At 37.4% G+C, this 19,609-nt stretch overlaps 2 protein-coding genes across 9 annotated transcripts in view; one reads left to right on the top strand and one right to left on the bottom strand.

Annotated features, from left to right (window-relative positions):
- The window catches only part of lmo7b (LIM domain 7b), a 122,055-nt gene that overhangs the window by 93,888 nt on the left and 8,558 nt on the right, over window positions 1–19,609 (top strand). The gene's annotated exons all lie outside the window — the stretch shown is intronic.
- On the bottom strand, window positions 8,273–16,588 carry slc5a7a (solute carrier family 5 member 7a; the record flags this gene model as incomplete). Its single annotated transcript, XM_081361759.1, has 8 exons — window positions 8,273–10,415; window positions 11,490–11,707; window positions 14,080–14,233; window positions 14,546–14,695; window positions 15,143–15,291; window positions 15,446–15,601; window positions 15,726–15,839; window positions 16,405–16,588. 8 exons carry the CDS (start codon window positions 16,586–16,588, stop codon window positions 9,762–9,764), a joined length of 1,779 nt encoding a protein of 592 aa, XP_081217885.1. The 3' UTR covers window positions 8,273–9,761.

The following is a 19,609-nucleotide window of genomic DNA, read 5'->3' as shown; positions in this document are numbered from 1 at the left end:
TACTATACTATTCACTTCATTTTATGGAAAAAGCAGCATGAACATCCAACCCGACATCTAATCTACAGTATAGTCTACGGAAGAAAGAAAACTATACTATTGTCTACTAAAAATTATACTAACTAACTGCTGATGAACATGATAACAATACTGTTTGTTTTTGGGTGAACTATCCCTTTAAATGAACAACATCTGATTATGTGTCTAACAGATGTTATGAAATCCTTCCTCCCCTTTAGAACAAGGGTAATCAATAGTGAGACTGATGGCAATGAGTGGTGCAAGTATTTGAGCTATATTAAGATGTCGTCATTCCTCATGCCCAAGGGAGCTGAGGGGAGTCCATCTTGTTTGGCGACATTGTATACAGTAATTCTGCCTGAAATCCGAGACGTTACTAGTTGAAATTAAAGCCATAGCCTATATTTATCACCATTGCCATTTAAACAACTGTTAATTAAATTTGGAAAATGTTAAGCTTACATCAGACTCTTTGAAAACTGGCTTCCGGTCATATCTTCATTGATGCTTTTTGAGAATCACTATGATCAAAACCCGATTTTATCTAAATCTGTTTTGAACATTCAGATGTGTGCTCAAGCATCAGGCTCTTTAGAATTTTCACCTGTGAAAATCAATACTTTTTCAGAATTTTATGTTTACTCTTGTATAAATATTTAAATCTTTTAAAGCGATATTTCACTGCTGGAAAGATTAATGTGTATTTAAATTGGGTAATTTATGTAGTAGAAATGTGAAATTATTTTAGAAGTTGGTGCCTTCTAGACTGAGAAAAGCCAGAAAATGTATTTTTCAATGGCTCATGTGGATGAAAGACAACAACTCCCAGAATGCACTTGCTTCGCTGCCCTATGAGGCCACTCCCAAGCCACGCCTACCGGTTATAGAGGGCAGTATCAGAAGAAATGATACAACTAGGCTACTAGTTGACTCGAAACTGAAAAGACGCCGTTTTATTGTGAGATCCCACCTCCTATGGGCGGGTTGAAAACATGCAGAACTAGCTCCTACTACTGGCTGTGATCTCTAGCCTCTGGCCAAAAAAGCCTCCGATGACACAAAATGACGATTTTTGTGTGTAAATGATGTGTGTAGTTAAAAGTGCTATTTGACTTACAATACATGAAGATAAAATGACTATACACACGTAAAATGTTTCATAATATTAACCAACATCTGTTTAAATGCATACATACATATTCCTAACGTTCCATCAATAAAGATCAATACTTAAACAATTTATCTAATGTATCATTTCAGCTTGTTTTGACCTTTAGCACATTTGAACCCTGATCTCCTGCTTCCTCCATCTTTTCCCATGCCCACGGTCTTTATTCTCAGAGACTGTTCACCTTCTCTCAGGGTTACAGCTGTATCCCTTCGCTTTTCAATTAGTGCTAATGGATCTGCTGGCCTGCGTTCAGCTCAGTAAAAAGCTTCTGTATACTCATACGCACATTCATACACACTCCAAGACGCTTTCTCTGCCCCGAGAGAGTGGGCTAGCATGCCAATGAAGGGAAATAACCCTAAGGATGTTCTCATTAAGTGTTCTATCTCAGTGCGTCATTTCCACTACTACTAAAAAAAACCCCGTCAAGGTACGCTAGCAATTTTACAAATAACTTTTGCTGGTTGTGAATATTATGGAAGCCTGCTTAGTGTTTTTTGATTAGAAAGTGCAAATCACTGGAAAATGCGCTTGACCGTTCTATAGTGGTCAATGTTTGTAGCATTCAGACAACACAAAAGCTTGTTGGTCACATTTGACTGGAATATGCTCATATGTCCGACCCCCTCCTTTTTGAGTGATACGCTATGGTGAATAGCAACACATGGACACTGCTTGTTGCCTTTAGGGGCTTTCTTTGTGGTCCAAGCACAGGGATCTCACAAGAAGAAGACAAGAGCCCTGCTACTATTGAATTAAGCTATGTGTGTGTGTGTGTGTGTGTGTGCGCGTGTTTTTCTGTCCCGGTGGGGATTTCAACCTGAATGCACACAATGGAATGAATGGAAACAAGCTTAGAAATCATACAGAATTAGTTTTTTTTAAAAATGTAAAAATGCAGAAAGTTTTCTGTGACGGGCAGGTTTAGTACTGGCCTTACAGGATTTGTCTTCTTGTAAAAGAAAATCACAGTCTTAAAGATTTAGCTCCATTCAAAGACAGCAGACATGGCCAATATAACAGATGAACAGTCTGTACTAGAGTAATCTGAGGGAAATGATGGTTGGATATTAGCCTAGAAATCTAGACGCACCCTAGCGGCAGCAAAATGTATTTTGCAGCCAGGGTAGTCTAGCAACTCTCCGTTGACTTTCGGAGCTGTAAAAACCTAAATTGGGTCAGGCCAATCACATCGTGTATAGAGTAGGCGGGGCGGGCTTAACATAATGACTACAGAGTTGCGACGGTTCCCTGCTACTTGAAAACAAAGAATGGCGGCTGGTTCTGGCGAACAGTCTTTCGAATCGGCTTTGGCGGCGACTCTGGAGGACTTGGGGTTAAGTTTTTCTTTGAGAAAAGAGCAAAGAACAGCACTTAAGTCATTCTTAAAAAAGGAAGATGTGTTCGTAGTTTTGCCGGCCAGATTCAAAAGTTGAATCTATCAACTAACGTCAGCTCCGCTGTTGGGAAAACGCTCTGGTTGGTTGAAGCGCTGTCCTATTGCGTGCAGAGGGAATTTGAAAGACAGCCGTTTATCCCACCCCTCGGATTGAGCTGTGTCTATGGTGAGTTGCCAGACCTAACTTGATGTAGGTCTGGCTTGCCAGGCTAGTTGGATATCAGTTCTAACTCAAATATATTTGAATAATCCAGCTGGAAATGGAAATCACATTTTGATCAGTGTTTTTGAAATGTGGTCTTGAGCTACAGTATATAATTAGCTATATTCAAATATATTTGAGTTAGAGGAACTGATATCCAGCAGCAGAAGACCACATCGGGTGCACCTCCTGTCAGCTAAGAACAGGTAACTGAGGCGACAATTCGCACGGGCTCACCAAAATTTGATATTAAAAGATTCTTGATTTCTGCTGTGAGTTTCAGATGGTAGGCGTAAACATCACGAAAGCATGGATCCATCCTGCCTTGTATCAACGGTTCAGGCTGCTGCTGGTTGTGTAATGGTGTGGGGGATGTTTTCTTGGCACACTTTGGGCTCCTTAATAACAAATGAAGTTTTATTAACAAAGTTTGGTTGGAACACATTCAAATTATCTATCCAATCAATACCAAACATCACATCATTCCAACCAGCTGTCAACAATCAGTAATCATCATGTCTACCCAATCAGCATGAGTGGAGGCCTATATATATATATATATATATATATATATATATATACACACAGTCAACTCACCTATGTTCCTCGACAGTTTTCAGTATCCCTCCACCACCCCGTCTCCTCACACTCGTCTGGCTACTTTCCTAACCAGAAATACGGGGGGAGTACTCTGGGTTCGGGCCAAAATACCAAGCTCTGAGCCCTCTCAACGGAATGCCAAATCCGCATCCGCATCTGAATATTTGTAAGTGTGAACTTGTGAATTGAGCATCATTTGAATGCCACAGCTTACCTGAATATTGTTGCTGACCATGTCCATCCCTTTATGACCACAGACATCTTCTGATGGCTGCTAATGCTAAACAGGATAACGCCCAAATAATCTCAAACTCTTTTTTTATTTTAACATGACAGTTCACTATACTCAAATGGCCTCCACAGTCACCAGATCTAAATCCAATAAAGCACATTTGGGATGTGCTGGAATGGGAGATGCATGGATCTGCAGCCGACAAATCTGCAGAAAACGTGTGATGCTATCATGTCGTATGGACCAAAATCTCTGAGGAATGTTTTCAGAATCTTGCTGAATATATGCCATGAAGAATTAAGGCAGTTCCAAAGGCAGAAGTATTTATAGCAAATATGTATTTATAAAATAAATAAATAAGGTATGCGATTGGCTGACATTTAATCAAACATGCCAGTTCAGTGTCATTAAGATTTTAACAAGCATACAAGATTTTGATAAATCAGGTTCATTCAGCTAAACTAAATAGCTCTTATAGATCTAGTGTCAGATTCTGTTTCTCTGAGGCTATAGCCGAGCGTTGTGGAATTGACCCTGTCTCATTTCTCTGCCATGTACTGCAGGGACTGGGTCACGCTGAACGTCTCACACACTGCAATTATTGACTTTGCTAAAGGGGATGAGATAAAGGTCCACTCATCTAATCTAGAACCACTGAGACTTACTGAGAGAAATAGAGCCGGTGGTGTGTGTGTGTGTGTGTGTGTGTATATTTGTCCGTATAACTTGCTCTCGCTTTCTATCTTGGTACATTTGTCTCTCTCTCTCTCTCTCTTTTCCCTCCATCGCTTTATCCCCCTTTCTTTCTTTGTTTTCCCTCCCTATTACTCTCCACCCCTTCTCCCTCTTTGGCTCCCTCCATTTTTCAATTAGATGTCCAGCAATTACATTACTGAGGCCATCACTTAAGGAACACATAAATAGTCCTGAGTCGCCCTGCTGGCTGAGAGTAAAAGAAAGAGATGAGATAGTACACTTTCACGTCAGAGATGGAAGGAATCTGCTGCATCATAAAAATTTGGGTTATCATCACTTTATGCACTTAAATATGATTTAAATGCCATAAATAACACAAATGAACTAAAAATGACTATTCATGTAACATGTTCATGTAATAAATATAATATAAAACATTGCACACTATTATCAGTGCCTATTAATTGTGGTACAAAACATATAATCTCCATAATTGTCATTCACCAAGATGCCAAGATGCCATATTTAATTGGATAAAGCATCTTATGAAAGGATATTTAATAAAGGATGATGGCATATACATACAGTTTGTGTGCAAAAAAAACTCACCCCTGTTGTTCCAGACCTGTTTGACTTTCTCTCTCGTGTGGAAAAGAAGCTATCTTGAAAAATGGCAATATAGAACCTTAAAGGATTCTGTCAGTTAACAAATGAGTTAAAAAAAAAACTAAATCCATAAAATTATCCCATGATGGGAATCCCTAAAATGTCCTATATATGATTAAATTGTATGAATTAAACAGCTTCATCCCTATAGAAAAAATTGAAATAACCATTTAAGCATGAAAGTATTATTGCAATCATTAAGACATTTTTTTTTCCTTATAACCTTTAAGGCATAAAGCGTTCTTTAAAGGTCAAGAACCCAGGGAACCTTTTTGTTTTTACCTTGAATGTCCATGCTTTCCCCATTGGAAATTTCTTTAGAAAGACATTTTTGAGTGTTGTACCAGTAACACTTTGAACAGACACTGTGGCTGACAGTGGAAATAAAGAGTTTTGGGACATTGCCTCAGGCTTTTTGGCTTGTTAAAGAGTGTCTGTGACTTTTGTGTTGGTGTCTTATGTAACATGTAGGACAGTCCCATGTGATTGTCCCCAGGGAGGACTGCGTTGAAAAGATTATGTGACTGAGAAACTGCATCAGAATGACAGCGGAAGAGGTTGTGACGGGTTTTATCATACAATAGTTTGGTTGGCCGAGATTTGCGAGTGGAGAGACATGGAGGGAGAGAGGGGAAGTATAAGTCAATAGAGTGATCCCTGTGGAGTGATACACTTTAATGCCCGGATTCCTCCTCTGGGTCCTTTAAATTCATAGCCGTTGTTTCAAATATTGATTCTTCAAAACAGGGACATCAACCTGTTTGAACTGATCTGAATGCACCAGCTAAGTGACCAAGACTATTGGAAAGCTAATGATAGACATTGATTTTACAAGATCGAATCCACTTGTTGTTGTTTTTTTAAATAGTGTAGTATGGCCAGCAGGACACAAAGCAGATGCTTCTATCGCTGACAGTCACGTCTGATACTGATGTGCCCTCAGGGTCACTTGTTCTAGTCACTCCATGTCAAAAATAAAAGAAGAAATAAAAAAGGGTTACTCCTTGTCACCACCGATGACTTTGCTGTCGAAAAAGAGAAAGAGCGGGCGGGAAAAAGGAAGATATTTGGCCTGCGGGAACAGGATGCACCCATATAAAACATGTTATGATGACATTACAGATCTTGAGGGAGAAGATATTGAGAGGAGAAACATTCTCAACAAACCCAACGGCATATATTTATATTTCCTTTTCTTTTTTTTTTCTTTTTTTCTTTTTTCTAAATGGTTATATCAGTGTCACCCCATCCCTAACTTGGAAAGATATACAAATTAATTTTACATTCATGAAACACGTACATAATTGTTGTGTGTGTGTGTCTGTAAATCGTTTGTAAAGCCTTTCTGACATAATTTTCTGATTAATGAAATTTTTCTCATTTTCAAAAGTTAGTACAATTTTTTTTTTACGTCTGCTAAAAAAACACATGTCAATAGTGTGTAAAGACAGTGCATTTTGATAACACTATTCACCATAATAATATAAAATCTAAATTTACGAAGTTTTCAGAGAGGTCGATTATGCGAAAAAATAACTCATGAAAGAAAGTTTCATGAATGCGTAATGTAAACTTTAATCCTACATTTCATAATTTGTTTTTGAATTGTCACTTAAATACAAAAATCTTTGATTACAGTTTAATTATACAAATAAGTAATGAGCAATATTCATTAAAACATTAAAATATAATGTACTTATTATAAGGTTAATATAGTAAGTACTTGTAGCGTGTAACAAGACATTGTACAATAAAGCGTTACCAAGTCTTTTATGTCACAAAATATAGTACATTTCTTTCAGTGCTCAAAATTCTGTTCAGCAAAGTCAAAAAGTTTGCGATTCTTTGCTGATATTTTACCTCTTCTGTAGTCTCTTTCTCATTACATTATACCTACTGTCTTCTGGTAAGGCCCAGAACTATATTTCCCAGCATGCCCAATTATTCCACTAGGTTTAATGAGAGCCAATCTAATTACACCTGCCTCCTTCAATAGAGAGAGGATTTCTTGACAGATACATGAAGACCCTGGCATTAAGAGAAGTGCAGAGGAGGCATGTCCTAAGATTGTCTTCTATGGCACACTGGGGACTTTATAGCCACTTAACAAAGAATAGAAAGGAAAGGAAATTCTCACTGGGTGTAGTTGGTACAACATGATCTGTATCCGTTGCTAATTTGCAGTAAAGGAAATTGTTCAAATAAATAATGACGGGTGTGAATACAAATGAACGCCGCCTGCTAGCTTCCGTCACAGGCTGTGCTTCTAACCGTCGTTGTGGGAGATTTGATCGATTGAAGCATGAGAGAGGACAAATGTCCCTCACTTAGGCTGATTCAATTAGACGCACCATATTTCAGCTGAGATTCTTGAACCTCAAGCATTTCATTACTGATTTGTGAGCAGAGACGTGATCACCAAGAAAACCAGAGTCCGCCCACAAATGAAGTAAGCTAGTGATTTAAAAATAAATATCACTGGTGAGTATTAAGCACAGAAGACATCTGGAAATGACTAAAGTGCTAACCATGAAATGTGTTCAAACTGTGTTATTTGGCGAGTAAGTTGTCTTTGAGGTTTTTCCACACACTTAAGATGGCCACAAACACCTCATCAGTTGGAGGGATAAAAATGGCTCGACTTTTGGCTAAGCTAACAGTACCGCCCCATTGCGGTCATTATTAATCACCACAAGTGCTCTTCACTGTTCTTTTGTGAATGAGATCTCTGGCATATCCAGCCTTGACGATGTAATGGGATTAAATTTTGGACAGCAAGGACAAAATGGAGGACAAGCTCGGGACATGGTTGGGTGGGGCGAAAACAGCGTCATCGTCCGCCCCCAGGACATTGACGCAGTATATAAAAAGACGCATAAGAGACCCGGCCCAACCCCCGCCTTTACCACCCTCCCCCTTCTTCACCCCTGCCACGCCCCGCCAAGAGCAGCAGAGCACTTAGAGTAATGTAAATAACGTACTGGCTATTTTTAGAGTGCCTTCTCTTAACAGTGACATTGGAAGTTGAAGAGAGTTAACGTCATAAATTGTCACGTTTTCAGACGCGCGTTTTCGTAACTACCCGCAGATCCTACAGCAGTCCGCAGACCTTTTTGGCGGGCGAAAAGACTTAGAAAATGGGTTTGGTGTCTCAAACGGGAATAAACATAACGTATTTAAACACAATTTGTCAAGTTTGATGAATTTAAGCAAAACGGAAAAAGTCTACTTAGACTTTTCGTGGACTGTAGGCCTATTACTTACAAAGTAATAATACACAACTATGAAAGTCTTACCAATAAAATTTATTGTCTTTTAATAATTCTATGTTTAATCTGTAGGCCACAATTAATAAATCAATAAATAAATATAGATTTGTGTAGAGCTGGCTCCGAGCAATTCAAATATATATACTTGTATATAGACAGTAAAGTGATACTTTACATTAGTGGAATACTGGACAGCTATATTCATTGGAATATAAATACACACATCACACACATTTCTGTATTGCTAAAACCAACAAAATAACACAGCAGCTGGCTCATCCTGGAACCAGGTACAACGACTTCTTTTGACATCAAATCACAAAATATAACACAGCACAGACCCCGGAGGTTATTATTACATCTTGTAAATCATTTGCAGCTACATTCATTTTCAAGTACAACCAAGTGACGAACTGGCTTTGCATAATGTCCAATTACCTCCATTTAATCCATGTAGCTACAGTAGTTAAGGCGATTGGAAAATATATATACATATTTCCATGTTCCTTGTTTTCCGTTCATCTTAATATTGCACTATGAACATGAAAAAGACATTTGCCACATGTACACTTATGTCACAGTTGTTAAAGGTAATTTGTAGATGGGAAGCACATCACTTGTTATATAATTTTGTATTTATGGAACAGCATATAACTGTTTAGCTACATTTAGGACGATAGGATAATCTGCACTAATATCTAGAATGGGAGTTTGACATACATAATGGCATGACACATGGACTTACACCTATTATTTATTCATATATAGCTATAATTTGAAATATTATAATCACTGTTACATTTGTTTTTGTTTTTGTTTTGTTTTTTTAATTCTGGACCGATATGTGTCCAGATTCACTGGAATTAAAGGAATATTTATAGCAAAAATGAAAATTTTGTCATCATTTTCTCACTTTCAATACTGGAACACACAAAAAAAAAAATACTTTGAAGAATGTTTTAACTGCCCCCCCCCCCCATACAAAGGTCAATAGGGTCCAAAACAGCCCACTGAATTTAATTGTATGACCACTGAGACATGTTTCTGTGTTCCACATAAGAAATAAAGTCATGAAGGCTCAGAGAGACATTGAGAAAATGATGACAGAACATTTTTGGGTGAACAGTCCCTTTAATATTATCATTTCCCCAGGATTATCACAGTATCTCAACATTTTCTTTAGAAGGGAAAGGAGAGTCACTCAGGTTTGTACATACCAACAGGAGTCGAAGAGCTTCTCAGGGTAAGCAAAACCATCAAGTCAGTTTTTTCCTAATATTACTCACACCACACGAATCTCTGCTGTTTTCTTCTCTCTCTCTCTCTCTCTCTCTCTCTCTCCATTTTCTGTTGCTATTCAATTCCCTTCTGAAAGAAGTGATGGCAATTCCAGAAAATTATGTGGAGTGAATTAATTATGGAAATCAAATTTCTTTACTTATTGTGTGAAGCAGTCCTTCACATTATGGAGCCACTAGAGAGTCTCAGGATCGACCATGAAGTCTCTACTCGTTCTCATGACTTGGTGATTCCGGGCTGGAGTCTTCCTCTTCGGTCAGGGTTTCTTTCCTGGCGAAGGTAGCAGCTAAAGTAACACTAAGTCTTGGCTTGACCGGGGCCATTTCATTCAGTCCAATGATGTTCCTGTTCACCAATGTGGTCTTGTCCATTATTTCAGCACTGTGCTTGGACACCACTGCATCCAAGAAATCATATTTAGCCGACAAAGTGCCTTTTTCAAACAGATACTTAAACAGGTGTGAGACGGCCACGTTGCTTAGGAACGAGGCCAGCATGGAAACTGTCTTAAAGGGAAACCTTTGCATCACCAGGTATTCCACTTCATTGGTCACATGATGGACCTTCTTCTCAATGGTCCATCCGGGGTAGTAGATGAACGGAGGCAGTTTTAGATAAGGTTCCCCTCCGCCAATGCGCAGGATCATTCCAAAGACGTATCCAGCCACCGCGCCATAGGTGTTTGTGCCACGGACAAAAAGAACACAGATGAGTTGGGGGAAGATGATGACGTAGACCAGGTCAGAGCTCAGGTACCATAAACCGTAGACAGTCCCAGAAAGGAGAGCCATGGCCGTCGCTAGACCCCCGAACACAAAAATAGTGATCCGCATGACCCACACAATCTCACGGTCGGAAGCCTTGAGGTCAATACAAAGATGAGACGAGAATTAGAGGGGAAATAAAATGATAACTGAGAAAGCTACACATTTCCATTTGATTAAGTTGATTAATATGAAGTTTTTAATCAGTTTTTACATACAGTGTCGTTTTGATGCATCCAAACAATACAATTTTGTTTTGGATGCCATTGACTTTCATAATGTGGACAACAACAGATGAGACATTATGCAAAATATCTTCTTCTGTGTCTCGCAAAAGAATTAAAGTCATACAGTTTTTGAATGACATGGGTGTGAGTAAATGATGACCGATTTTTAGTGTGACCAATCCTTCACTGAAAAACCCAACAAGTTAACAACTCAAACCGATTGAGGAAACTGATTGAGGCAAACCATTTAAGTTTAAAAATAAATACATATGAGTATTGTGAACTTATATATATTGAGTCATCAATATTTCTTCTTATTAACAAAGTATATAGTGCCCTATTTTCTCACGCTTTTCTTAAGAGTAAAGATACATTTACTTAAGAAGCAAAATAGATATAAAGTGGTTTTCTAAAAATAATCAAAATTAAATTACTTTATAAAAAAAAAAAAAAAAAAAAAAAAAAAAAAACCTCACAATGAGGTACGAAAAATAGTCTTTTCTTAAAAACCTTAATAAAATTTCTTATTTTTTCTTAAAGGAATAGTTCACTTAAAAATGAAAATTCTGTCATCATTTACTCTCCCTCAAGTTGTTTCAAACCTGTAGGAATTTCTTTCTTCTGCTTCACAAAAGAAGATATTTTGAAGAATGTCCATAACCAGACAGTTGATGGACCCCATTGACTTCCATAGTAGAAAAAAAAATAATACCATGGAAGTCAATGGGGTCCATCAACTGTCTGGTTATGGACATTCTTCAAAATATCTTCTTTTGTGTTCATACTGGTTTGAAACAACATGAACTCACTTAATTTTGATAATTTTGCTTCTCAAGTAAATAGACCTTGATTTAAAATTATTTTGAAATTTGTACTGGAATTATTATTATTTTTTTTTTGTAGTGAATGACTTAGCAGTGAATTCAATTAGACTGGCTCTCACTGATTGCCGGAAAGCGAGCTGGTAGATGTTCCTAGCGAACATGGAGCTGGCCGATAGGATGGATGAGTCAGCGGATGACATCACTGCGGCAGAAACTGCCCCCAGACCAAAAAAGGAGATATAGGGTGGGCACAGGTGCTGTAGCACGATCGGTAAGATCATGTCGGACTGGTCCCTCTGCATGGGAGGAATTGACCCATAGGTTGTTTGGTTCCAATCTGTGGGGGTAGAACATACGTTGTGTAATACAATAACATACATATATATATCAGTATATCAATATATATATATATATATATATATATATATATATATATATGTGACCATGGATCACAAAACCAGTCACAAGTCGCACGGGTATATTTGTGGCAATAGCCAACAATAACATTGTATGGGTCAAAATGATCAATTTTTCTTTTATGCCAAAAATCATTAGGATATTAAGTAAAGATCATGTTCCATGAAGATATTTTGTAAATTTCCAACCATAAATATATAAAACATTTATTTTTGTGAGTGAATGCAGCACAATCGCAAACATAAATGGACAACTTTAAAGGAGATTTTCTCAATGTTTCGATTTTTTTGCACCCTCAGATTCCAGATTTTTAAATAGTTGTATCTTGGCCAAATATTGTCATATCCTAACAAACCACACACCAATGGAAAGCGTATTTATTCAGCTTTCATATGATGCATAACTATCAATTAAAAAAAATTAACCATGTGACTGGTTTTGTGGTCCAGGGTCTCTCTCTCTCTCTCACACACACACACACACACACACACACACACACACACACACACACACACACACACACACACACACACACACACACACACACACACACACACACACACACACACACACACACACACACACATACATTTTTTGCATCATACATGAGGCTAATGTATATTAAACTATATTAAATATTAACGTTCTATTTCAAATTCTTTTTACTTTCAATCCAAAAGCAACACGCCTTGTGCTTGATTAGCTGGTTATTCCCAATAAGTTAAGTAATTTAAGTGACTGGCTGTGTCTTTGATGCTGAAAGTCTGTTGATTAAATCTGGGTGCTGTGTGCCTCCCTCAGATGTAATATTTACAGGGTTCACATCGTTAAATGGATAACCTGTTAATAATGTATGAAGGAGACCAGCTGTTGTTATTTACTCATTTCTTTAGTGATCTGAAGGGAACATGGTTTCCACCCAGGGCTGATACAGCCTGGGGAACACCTCCCACAACACACCATAGCAAATCAGACTGTTTCCCTTAATAATGAGAAAAAAGTGATTACATAATTAGAATTACTGACGGTATGTACTAAATACAGTACATGCTCAAAGGGAAAAGGGCTTTAGGACAAGGAAATATTATATGCAGGAAACAATATGAAAAATGCTTTGATGCACATTTTTAATTTGGATGAGCTGTGAATAATTATTCAGGGCGAGGGTACAGTATGTGGCATGTTCTGGAGGAGAAAAAACAATAGAAGTGTGTAATTAAGAGCACTTTTGTATTATCTGTTTAAAGGAAAGATTTCTGACTTAGTAAGATCTAAAAAGTCCAATGTTGAAGCCATGCTACAAAGCTTAGTGAGCCTTCCCATTTTTTTGCACTCCAAAGTCTCAGTCTATTGATCTGTAAGTGGAGACAGCCTGTAAATCAGACTAATTAGACTGCTGGGGTGAATCTGTTTGCATATGTTGTTTATTTAACCCTTAAATGCATGAAGGTTTTGCCAATCATGGTCTTTGGCGTCCCGGATCTATATCTATCTTACTTGCTCTGCAGTAAATCGCTGAGCCATTTCAAGTTTTGCTGATGACACTTCCTATTCTTTTGTTTTCTGCCTGCGGTAACTATGAGTGAAATGTCACTTCACATATCAGACATTGCCACCTTGGGGAATAAAGGTGAATTGCACTTATTCAGTCATCAAATATTCAATTATGGTTGTGCAGAAAAGATATACTTACAGTTACACACCTTGGTTAGCAACCCTATCTGATTTAAAAAAAATAATAATAATAAAAAAAAAAATATTTCTTTTATATTCTTTTATATTATTTTTTTTTCTCGTTATATTGTTGATAATTAATTGATTGAGGAATACTAAGAAGATTGATGTCTTCAAAAAATGAATGAGGAGGAGTGTAGTGAATGATGTCCCGGGTCACTAAAGACCTGAGGTATGCATTTAAGGGTTAATACAAAACTATATATGCAATAAATTAACTGTTATTAAAGTTGGTATGAAACAAAGTTGCAATAATATTTTATTCCCTATAGCCTGCAACAGTGCCCATCCCCGTTTTCAGCAGAAATTATTCCGGAAGTATTTTTTTTTATTAATTATCATTTTTTCCCATAGGGATTTAAAAATATTATCCAGTTATAAGTCATGAACCAAGCCAATTAATGGTAATGTTGATGTTGATTGAACATTTTAAATGTATAATGAAATTAATTTAAAACTACCAGGTGATGTATTTATTCACCCAAACACCTGTTCACCATTCCACTCTCATTGAATCATGATCTCGTTGAAAAAAATGTCCGGTTTCAAATACCTTACCTGTGGAAGCCCCTATGGCTCCGATCAGGACGGAGGGAATAGCCATGACGATACATCCAAAGGCAGCCAGGAATGAGAGGACTTGAGCATAGGTAGCTGAAGAGGCAGAAAGAACCCTTTGAAAATACACCTGCCAGGGAATCCCCCCCAACATCTAAAAACGGAAATGTCATTGTAAATACAGACACCAGACATCATGATACATATGCATAACATCAAGTGTGTTATAAATCAGGGAAAAAAATTCAACTACAAGCATTAAAGCTAATCTCTCTCTCTCTCTCTCTCTCTCTCTCTCTCTGTCTATTTTTTTTTTTTTTTGGTCTTATTTAGTTTTCCGCCCTACGAATGATTGCATTGTTCAATAAAGTGAGAAATTAAGTTTGGCCCTTCAGAATCAACAATCATCCATTGGCAAAATGATTGTGTCTCCATTCCATCATGCTACAGTGAGTTGTCCACTCACCAGAAGGCAGAAGTTGTCAGCCCACATCCATTTGTCAGCGCTATCTATCTTCCCGAGCCATGCAGTCTGATTAGCATGGAGCTGCTTCACTGCTGTCACTCCGATGTCAGACACGGCTGGGTTTGAGAGTGCAAAAGGGACGCTCACCCACTACGAAGAGAACATTTTCCACTCTATTACCATGTAATAGACTATCTATAACATTGTAACACACCATATTGAACTTAATGTGTAGCAGGTGCAAGTGCAAAATATAATAGATACGATTTTATGCATTAAACACTTTTAAAGTTTATGAAATTCAATTACATTTTTTTAAACTTAATCTTAAACTACATCAATTTTTATCTTAATTAATTTTAATTTCCACAGCAGTGCAATAGCTAATCAGTTGCTAATGTTATATTAAAAATTGAATTCAATTAATAATGCAATAAAAAAAATAATAAAAATACTTGTATCTACGAAAAGTGAGTCGTTACTCTCAAAACTGCATAGCTGACAGTCACTATATGCTGCTGAAGACATGCAGACATCAATTAAGGGGAAAATGACATCACCGCAATGACTTCACCATGTGGCTCTGTGAATCCTTACCAGTCCTAAAAAAATGCAGAAGAGCTGGACAACATCAGTGTAGGCCACTGAGTAGAGTCCTCCAATCAGCGTGTAGAAAATGGCAATAAGAGCCGAAATAATCACAGACATATTGATGTCGATGTCAATGATCACACTCAGCGTGGCCCCTGTGACATAAAGAAATATGCTTTTCATTACGTTTAATTAAGCGGTATTTACAATGTATTTGTGCAATTTGTACAATTATGGTAGAGCTTGCAAAATGTACTGATTGCTTGAGAAAAGGTCTGCATAAGGTATAATTTCCCTCTCTATTCTTACCAAGGGCAGATAAAATGGCGGCTGACCAGAACATTTCCCCCATTAGAGCAGGGATGAAGAGCAGACCACCCATCCTTTTTCCGTACAGTAGCTGGAAGGGGTCAAGCATGGTGACGTAACCCCGGGAGCGCATGGGTTTAGCAAAGAAAAGGCCACCTTGACGTAAAATAATTCATACAAATTATATGTTTGACAGATATGTTCCTAGTTCTGCATGTTAACTTGAAAAATGAAAAATGTCTTTCACTGCTTATCATAGCTGCATAAATACACAACATACCCAAGACAAGGCTGAGTGCATATCCAAAGGGAGCCTGTGCCCATGCCAAGCCGTACCCGGGGAGATACACATTTTCTGCAGTGCCGTTTATATAACCTCCTCCGACCCAAGTTGCTGGAATGAAAGAGGATTTAAAAAAGAATGATTTTGAAAGTATATTGTTTTCTCATTCTCTCTCTCTCTCTCTCTCTCTCTCTCTCTCTCTCTCTCTCTCTCTCTCTCTCTCTCTCTCTCTCTCTCTCTATATATATATATGGTTGTGTATGTGGAGATACCATATTTGGTAACATAAATAATTACATAATTAACACTACACACTACATGCACAATGGAACATATATTTACAAATATAGGCTATAATATAGCGATATAATAAAATATAAGTTTATAATATATATTTCATTTAGGCCTACAAATTTCAGAATTTGTATTCCCCCCCCCCCCCCCCCCCAACGAATAAATATCGTTTAATATAGTATAAGGTTAATTTGTCCCCCAATAATTTATTTTGCCTGTCTACTTTAATGTGTAGAAAGACATCAAGAAAACCTTTTTATACAGACAGAATATTTTTGTTAGATAACTAAATCTCTAAAAATAAAACGCCAGTCACGTTATATCGCATATATACTACATAAAGTAAAATGTACTTTTCTATTCATTTCTCTCTGAAACTCACCAGTCATGGTAAATGCGCCGACAAATAATCCAATATCCCTTCCACCGACCATAATAGTCTCACTGCGATCAGTTCCCTCCATCACGCCGGAATTCTTGTTCTTCCATGCTGCCCAGATTCCCACTACAAGGATCAGCAGGTAGAAGATGACAATCGCCACCAACCCCTCCACATGGATGTTCATCTTCTCTCTGCTAAAGTCGTTGTATTTCTAAAGAACCGAAATGCATTGAGACCTAAGGAAAAGAGACCTAAAGAGATGCAGAAGAAAAAAGAGAAAATTAAAAAAAAAAGTCTACTTTTCTTCTCAACACAAAGAAGATCAGCATTCAGAAATATTTTGCATCAACTGTTGTTGCACAGAAGATTTGAAATGCGTAGCATTTTATCTCTTAATAGTCTAAATCAGCAGGTTGTTTCAGTCACTCCAAGCTTTGTTAAATTGCATGCTAAATTCATGGATTTCATGTTTCTTGTTTAGGTGAGGGGAAAATGACAACTATATCATAATTGAACATCATATGAAAAGTGCCTCACCTTTGTGAATCAGCCGCTCAACTGCCACCAAGAGTGCGAAAAGAGCCCAACTATCGCCTCAGGAGAGGAGCAGTACAGCACATTTCAGAGTGAGCCAAACTTACTGTGAATCTTATAAGAGCAGGTTTCGTCAGAGGGTCGGTGAACGTCAGAGAGATGTGAATGGGGCTATTTATGAATAAAGATGTCAGATAGCGCAAATGAGCCGCGCGTCACAGGATCGAGGTTCTCAAGTCAACTGGAAATCGCAAGACGGGGGGGAAACAGTAAATCAAGAGTAGTGGAATATATCAGTTCCATTCATGTTTTTCTTGACTGGTGTTTTAAGGCAGTCTGTTTGAGTAAAGCGCGCTCTCTCTCTCTCTCTCTCTCTCTCTCTCTCTCTCTCTCTCTCTCTCAGCAGCAGGTCAGGCGCTGTCCAGAGTGCTGAACCAGCTCTCGTGCCAGGGCTTTTAGACGCCACCCAAACTCTCCAAATTCAAGTGTATTGGGTAGACAAAATTGAAAAGTCAGGAGGGTGTTTATAGTTAAACTGAACAGCACTGGTACGCTAAATAACGTTGAACACGACAGTAATCCAACGCAATTGTGCGTTTTTCTACGTTGTATAGCCTTTTTTTTTTCTGCTGTATTTTCACACGTTTACGTTTTCTCTGTTTTTGACTTTGCTATATACAGGTTAAACTATTTTCATAAAGCGTTAATAAAAGTACATCTTTGTTCATTTTGTTTCGTAGAGATTTTTGCAAGTAGGGAATCAACGAATTCCTTTTATCTAGGTTCCTATTCAAATTATTAAAAGACTTTAGGCCTGTTTTACTCTTTTTGCAGGAGTGCTCTGTTTTATGATTTCTTTTCTTTAAAATCCGCAAATGAAATTCTGACATTCTGCCACCCAGTGGCTAAATTTTAAGCTGTTGGTGGGTTTCCTAGTGGCTTAAATTGCTAATTTAAGATAGCTTTAATGCATTGTTCCATCAAGGAAAGAAAAAAAAAAAGAAAAAAAAAAAAGGGTTCGACTTTATTTCGAGGGTCCAGTTTAGACATTCGGTAACACTTTAGAATAATATTCCTTCATTAATGAATAATTACACAGGAACAAACGAGTAACGTATTATTAACATTCTAGTAACTACTATTAACTAACAAGAAACTCTGATTAACAAATTAGTAAGTAATCGCGCTCAGATGAATGTAGTAGTTCATTATTAGCTAATCAATAACTACTATTTTTGTCATACCTCCCAGAGAACTACTATCTACAGGTTCATAATTAACATGAATAATGCATAATTTATAATAAAAGGTAATGATAACCCACTAGTAATGACTCAAGTATTACTACATCATTTTAAAGGAACTACTAATTATTTGGATCAGTATTCTAAAGTGAAAAACATGATTACTACCTAATATTGACTGAAGTCATTGTAAGCTTTTGAGATTTTTGTAAGATTTTGAATGCCTTCCAATGGATTTGGTAACACTTTAGTCATTACTAGTGTGTTCCCATGATCTTCACTTTAGAATACTGATCCAAATAATTAGTAGTTCCTTTATAAAGATGTAGTAACACTTGATTCATCACTATCTTAGAGAGAATTAGTAGACTGTCAGTAGACTGTTAGGTTATGGTAAGTTAGGATTCGGGTTAGTAAAATAAGTTGCCTTTTAGTTGCCAAGTTACTTATAGTCAGTAAAATATCTATTGGGGACCATCACGATAAAGTGTTAGCAGATATTAAGCAGACAGTCAACTAATACTCTATGAGAGTTAGTTGCCATTAAGACTTCAGATGCAAAAGCCTCTAAGTCCGTCTAAAGATTTTGTTTAATATTAACATTTTTATCAGGCTCCTATGTATAGGTTTCTTCCCAAGTACCGGCATTTCTGAATGGGCTGAGGCTGGGATTTAGTGAGTTTGAAGTGGAAGTATTTGATGAACGTATACTATGTGCCGAGAGCATTCACTCAATATTATTATCTCATTTTTGACAGAGGTGACTTTTAGAGAGCATGTACTTCAAAATCACCTTACTAAGTCAAAGCTAAGATTTCTATTAACATTCATGTTTTTGTGGTAGGTGGTATGCTTTTCTCCAGTTTGGTCATGAGAGCTTTTATAGACACTGTACATTATTTCCCGAGAACAGGCTTTCCGCAAAGAAATCTCCAGGAATCTGAGACTTTTTAGATGCTAATTGCGCCTCTGCACGTTTGACAGTTCTGCAGGCTATTCTAAATAAAATCCCATTAATTTCCTTGAGAAATAAGAATCTGTTAGCTTTCTTAAAAGAGAGAATGCAACTCTCCAAACGAGCCAATTTAATGGAAAAAAGAAGCCAGATATCTTCTACCTAGCCTATATCAGACAAGTCGACTAATTTGGTAACATTTTGACAGCTTGCCAAGTGAGTCCCAATTATAAGCAGACGGTATACTTCCAGTACAGATGTCGAAGTTCTTTGTAGTTTAGAAAAGGCCTGGTCAAGATCCCTCAGCAGTTTACAACAGCTAATGTGGCACAGGTTCTGAAGATCATTTATGTGGTTCAGATAACATACTATTTTGAGTTTCTGTTGATTAAACCAAGCTCCTTCATTGAATTAACTCATTTATTTTTATTTTCAATGAACACAAAATTAAGGCAACCAGGTTAGTTATAGG

This window comes from Scardinius erythrophthalmus (genome assembly GCF_964197995.2).
Source record: "Scardinius erythrophthalmus genome assembly, chromosome: 3".
NCBI lineage: Eukaryota > Metazoa > Chordata > Actinopteri > Cypriniformes > Leuciscidae > Scardinius > Scardinius erythrophthalmus.
Note: the sequence above shows the minus strand (reverse complement) of the source record. Positions and strands in the feature narration are given on the sequence as shown.